At 50.9% G+C, this 5760-nt stretch overlaps 1 protein-coding gene across 1 annotated transcript; it reads right to left on the reverse strand.

The window, feature by feature from the left end:
• Nucleotides 1–209: 209 nt before the first annotated feature.
• Nucleotides 210–4517, reverse strand: LOC133915299 (transcription factor PCF6-like). The gene is made up of 2 exons (XM_062358408.1): nt 2873–4517; nt 210–604 (listed from the first exon to the last, which is right to left on the reverse strand). Exon 1 carries the CDS (start codon nt 4117–4119, stop codon nt 2890–2892), a length of 1230 nt encoding a protein of 409 aa, XP_062214392.1. The 5' UTR covers nt 4120–4517; the 3' UTR covers nt 210–604; nt 2873–2889.
• Between the last annotated feature and the right edge of the window lie 1243 nt (nt 4518–5760).

Here is a 5760-nt window from a genome sequence, read left to right on the forward strand (position 1 = left end):
ACCCCAACCTCGAGCCACACAGCCACCGCCAGTGTCGCCGCATGCTGGTAGGTAAATGGGTATACACGCACGAAACAAATACCCTCGGACGACGGGTTTGGTCCCCACTCTTCGCCCGTGGATGTTCGCAGGTATACCCGCAAATGGAACACAAATACAAGTACGGGAGAGTACTACCGGTACCCATCATCCCCAATTGACATCCCTACTTTCCAAATCTTCAAAGAGCATTTCCAATCACCCAAACTGCAAATTACAAGGACCACAATGCCTGTCCAATGGATTTGTTCATCCAAACTTTCAGAATAGTCCTGTTCAGCACCCTACCCGACACTTAGGAACGGAAAGGATTACAACCGCGATTACGGGGCATGCTTACAACTCTTGTTCGAAACTCTCATCTCACAAAAATTGTGCAACAGCATCTAGGAAAAGGGAAAAAAGGCACAGGATTGTTTGATCAACGGCAGCAGAGTTGGTGATGACCAAAGCAGACTTGAACGATGACCTGGTTCCAAAGAAATTGGACAGTCATCGCGATAACTGTAGCACCACCGATGAATTCTTGCTGGAACAAGACCCGGCAACCGGATGTCTTCAGTTTCTGCAGGTCGACAAAAATGAAGAATAAGAATAAGAATAAGTTACCGGCAAATCTGTACTGCAAATGCTAAGAAACGTGTCTCTTGCATACGGACAAGATGATGGATATTTATATCTGACACTGACATATGCAGTACTCCTTTGTATGCAACCTGATATGCATAACAAACAGTAATAGCTACTCATGTATGTGGGAATCATGCATTTTCAATATTTTGAATCATCCTTTTGAGAAAAAGAAGACAAAGGAGTTCGGTTGCAGTAAGAAATGTACCTGTTGGTTTAGACTATTTTTCTACATATGATTAACATTCTGGGTATTGCTCCAGTTGGTTTAGATTAATCAATGAAATATCAGGAATAAAAAATAAGGACATTTCGTCCTGTTGGTTTAGATTACTTTCTACCCTATCAATGAAGATCCGGAATATCTGTCCAGAAAATGTACTAAAGCTATGTTATTCCAGAGATACATCCACACCAAACAAACTAGAAAATTAAGGACTCAGATGACTAAACTAGGTACCAAACAAAATAGCGACGTCAGGTGGTTAGGAAGTATAACAAATAGCAACAAACGCTCAAAACTGCGTTATGCAGTCTAGGTCTCCAACCAGGAAGCACTGTTGCAGCATCTGATGGAAAGCTACATTCAATCAATAAGGCTGTAAGCATCTAGCTCACTTCAGAAGTTTGGAACTTTGGATAGCACAGTTCAAGCAAAACACCAGAAATGGATGGGGCATATCCATTCTCAGACAAAAAGAACTGATTCTTGAGGACCATTACCTAATAATAGCACGATTTGGACAGATTTCAACATTACAGCGAATATATGAAACATACCATGGATGATGAACAAATGAAATGGGGTTTCCTTTCAGAACAGAACCACATTGAGAATGCTCAATAGAGAAAGCATTGGGAGTTAATGTCTTAAGAATGATATCACCAAGATCACCAAACTAGTACTATAATATCCAGAGAAGACTTCTCCATTAATGGTGATACACTAGCAATTTGTTGATATTGGAGACTCAAAATGTTTTGCTGAGAATGGTGGGACTAACTACATTTATTTTTCTTGTGAAGGGAGACAAGTAGTACTAACTGATCAATGATCTTACAGAGTTAGAAGTAGAGGTTTTGCACTGTTCAGTGCATACATTATAAAGGCCTAGTCATCTACACAAGCCCTAAGTCTTCTAGCTAGGAGAAGGTAGCTTGGGTTTAAATATACAAACTATTTTAGATTAGGCGGAAACTGTGAAGGAACTACTGTGGAACTTCGGCTCCAGAAGCTCTAATCTTGAGCCTACACCCCATCAAACACATACTATGACACTCAGTGGAGTAGGCTGCCAAACCTCGCTTTGCATGAACACACCACCAACCAGTTACAGCATATAGGTCCAAGAATCATGCGAAGTAAGGTCCAAGAATCACGTGAAGTAAGACGATTCCGCATGAAAATGAAACAACTTATGATTTATAATTCAATGATTAGAGCTTATGCAGATTGCATTTGATTTCAAAGTCCTTGGTGTCCACATCTAAAATTGTGTACGCGTTCAAAATTTTATATCATATTTTGGTGACCTTTGATACTGAAAGTCTGTAGTATCAAACCACTAGAAGTAGAAACGCGTGTCCTATCACAAACCTAAGATCTCAGATCACATACACCAATAGTCATCCAAGGAGATGAAACCTCCTCCTTGGTACATAAATCTGAAGTGCTACGGTACAAATCAGATGACTGTATTGCTAGGATATCTCCCAGTTAATTTATGGGTGAAAAAACTTTTCTGATATGAACAGAAACCTGCTTCAGTTATGGTTTGCTGCATATTCAGCTTTTTTCTGCATGCAAAGCTACTGTTCGATCCCTTTCGAGCAATGCGACGTAGCTACAGGTTACAACAATTTAATACAATAAAATGCAATGCACGCCAATCAGAAGCCATGTGATCAGCATGTTTCCCCTGAAACATAACCCCTCTCCACTGAGGAGTAAATGACACCTGTTAGGCTAGACCATGCAAAGTCGAGCTAAATGCAGTCTGACGCACTGAAGTTTTGACACCGGTCAACTGAACAGAACAAGGTTAGTGTTTCATGGGATTTATGGGCACGAGGGCACCTCGAGCGCTACCAAGAAGGTAATCATGCCAAGATGACGATTTGGGCACGCATCTAGTTTTAAATTGAGCACATTACCGGAGACAAAGATAAAATGCTTCCACATTTCGAGAGATTATCATCTTACCGTTGAAGAATGTGCAATCAGTTATTGCTCTTCTCTTTCATGCCGGAGTGCCGGTGGCCATCCCACAGCTGTAGCGCGGCGGACGCGGTGAGCTGGTTCTCGGATGCAGGATGCGCCGCCGCCGCGGCGTGACCAAACAAGAACGAGCCGTCCAGCCTCTGGAGCTGCTGCTGCTGGTGGTGGCCTGAAAAGTTCGGCTGCGAATTGGACTGAAGGGTCCCCCTATTGGCACCCAAGAAACCTGAGGACATCGAGAAGTTGAGGTTGTAGTCTCCGGCGGGAGACGAGGCCGCCGCTAGAGCGTCCTGAGACTGAGAGAGCGCGAAGTGAGGCATCTGGACGGAACTGGCGAAGTTGAACGGCTGCGCCGGGACCATGCCGAACGGAGGCGCATTGCCGAACTTGACGGCGGTGGGGGCGGAAAAGGCGTGCGTCGACAGCCCGTGCGCACCTTTCCCGGGGTGCGCGATGCCGACGCAGTCGGCGGCGGCCGCGGAGTCGTTGGGCGGCGGCTGCCAGGACTGCTTGTGCTCGTCGGCGTTAATGGCGCCGGCCGACGCCACCCCGGTGAGCAGCTCGGTGAAGGACGCGGCCTGCGTCGAGGTGCTGGCCACGGTGACCTCCCAGTCCCGCGCGGCGGGGACGGCCCGGCGGCCGTCGGAGCGCGAGAGCGAGAGCTGCGACCCCTTGCTCGTCTCCGACGTGCTGCTGCCCCCGGACTTGCTCCCCTGCTGCTGCTTCACCCTGCCGGCATCCGCCTCGCCCGGCTCGGGGACGGCGCCGAAGGCGGTCGGGTCGAGCGCCGGGAGCATCTCGATGGTGGGGGAGGCGGCGTTGATGAGCCATTCGATGGCCTTGCTGGGCTGGTCGTAGCCGAGCCGGTCCTGCAGGTCGTAGAACTGGATGGCGGTGGGCACCGACAGGCGCACGCGGCGGTCGCGGATGCCCTTAGCCGTGTACACCTTGCTGTGCCGGTCCTTCCCCCCGCTCGCCCGCACGCGGTAGATCCGCGACCCCGGTCCCGCTCCCTGCGGCGGCGGGTGGCCCCACGCCGCTGCCGCCTCCGCCTCGCTCCCCCTCACGCCGCCGCCGCGTCTGCGCTTGGCGCCCTGGGACCAGCTGGGCGCCTCATGTCCCGCTCCCGCTGCTCCATCGCCCATGGCCTCCGGCCGCAAGCGCTCATACGCTGCTGCGGGGCGCGTGCGCGGCGAGAGAAATGTGGCGTTTTTATGGAGCTCCTGGCGCATGGGCTGGCGCCGGACGGTTTTGGCTCAGTGCCAGAAGCGGGCTGCTGCTGCTGCTGAAATGTTGCAATGTCTATGGTTCGAGGATGCTGGCTGGGCTGTTTCCGGCGTGTTCTTGCGCGCCGGCCGCGTCGGCCCTGCTACTCGAGCGCTGCGAACGATCTTATCCCTACGCGCCCCTGCACGCCTGCCGAATCTCCCGTACTCGTGCCACCTTTTCTTCGATGCTTTTGCCGGGTTTTTTCTGGCTCCCGCACACACTGCCTCTTTCTCTCTCCTCACGCGCTGGGCGCTGCGGCGCGGCAGAAGCTGCTGCTCGGTCCGGCGCTGCCGCGCGGCAGGGCAGGCGCAGAGGGTAACGGGAGACAGCGGCGGCGGCAGGCTTTAGGGGGCCGGGCCGGTGTCAGATCTGCCGTCTGTAGCACTGCACTGCACTGCACTGCCCCGCGCGCACTTGTCAGCAGACGGGGTCGGTTGGGTGGGGATGGGGTGGGTCTCGCGCATTGTACTACTGGGGAGGCATGCCGCGGCCGTACGGCGTTTAGTGGCGTGCCGTGCGTAACGGAGAGCTGCTCGCTGCCACTGCGCCTAGTGGTCTTACTCTACTCCTACTTGCCTTTCCTGCCATTTCCAGTGCTCGCGCGCGGCAAATCTCCTACGCCGATGATGCTGCTTGAGTTGTGGTTCTCTTCATCGCTGATCGGGTGCGTGATCCTGTCCTTCCGTAGATGATCTGAGGGCTGCACGGTGCCATCATCGATAAATAGGGAACGTCACTTTGTAATCGATGTTTGAAGGTCATCTAAACGTTTGCTAAGGATTTTAGGGACATTGGCATATCTGAGCACGCCATAAAACCACACGTAGAGATGGTAGACCATGCGGCCAGTTGTTGTTTAGGGGCGTACTAGGGGGACGAGAGACGTCGAGTGGTTGCGCGTGCTTTCTTCACAATTTCTGATCATCGCAAAAATACAAAGCGCGACTCTATACACAGTAGCGATCGATAATTGGGTGCGCGTATGGGGCAATAGAAAGGAAAATGGGATATTTGGATGCAATTCTTTTCATGCATGCATCGTCGAACCAGCCAAGGTGTTGCCCATTCACAATGGCTATCGACGCCACACGACAGCCGGAGAATGCAGAGGGAAAGGTGGACGTGTTTTCTTTTTCTGCATGCATTTTGGAATGAATATGGTGTAATCTTATACCAAAAATATCTTGATTTAACGCTCACTACTACTGAATAGATCATAATTAACATCCAATCAGTACTAGTTGTATAAAAACTACGACTAAAAACGTATCAGAGCCAGTTGATAAACTCTCGCGTGCAAACAATGGTTGAGACACTAAGAACCGGCACTAATAGTTCATTTTCAATGCCAGTTCGAGCACAACCGTCACTGATACATTCAGACTCGAAATTTCTACACAATGAAATTTTGACTCGCGCTGATCTGTGTCCACTCAACTCCTTCACGCCCTGGCCTTATCTTCTCAGTCTCTCACCCTCGCGTCCTCCCCCCCCCCCATCTCTCTCTCTCTCGTCTAGTCTCCGTGACCCGCCGCCACTCGCCCTTACCGCGCTCATCTCCCACCTCCGCCCCACCCCCACCAAATCCCCGCCCCAACACCGGC

This window comes from Phragmites australis, chromosome 4 (assembly GCF_958298935.1).
Source record: "Phragmites australis chromosome 4, lpPhrAust1.1, whole genome shotgun sequence".
In the NCBI taxonomy this organism is placed as follows: domain Eukaryota; kingdom Viridiplantae; phylum Streptophyta; class Magnoliopsida; order Poales; family Poaceae; genus Phragmites; species Phragmites australis.

What these genes read in the sequence shown, in the direction of transcription:
- LOC133915299 (XM_062358408.1), bottom strand. Translation starts at nt 4,119, where the DNA reads ATGCGCCAGGAGCTCCATAAAAACGCCACATTTCTCTCGCCGCGCACG.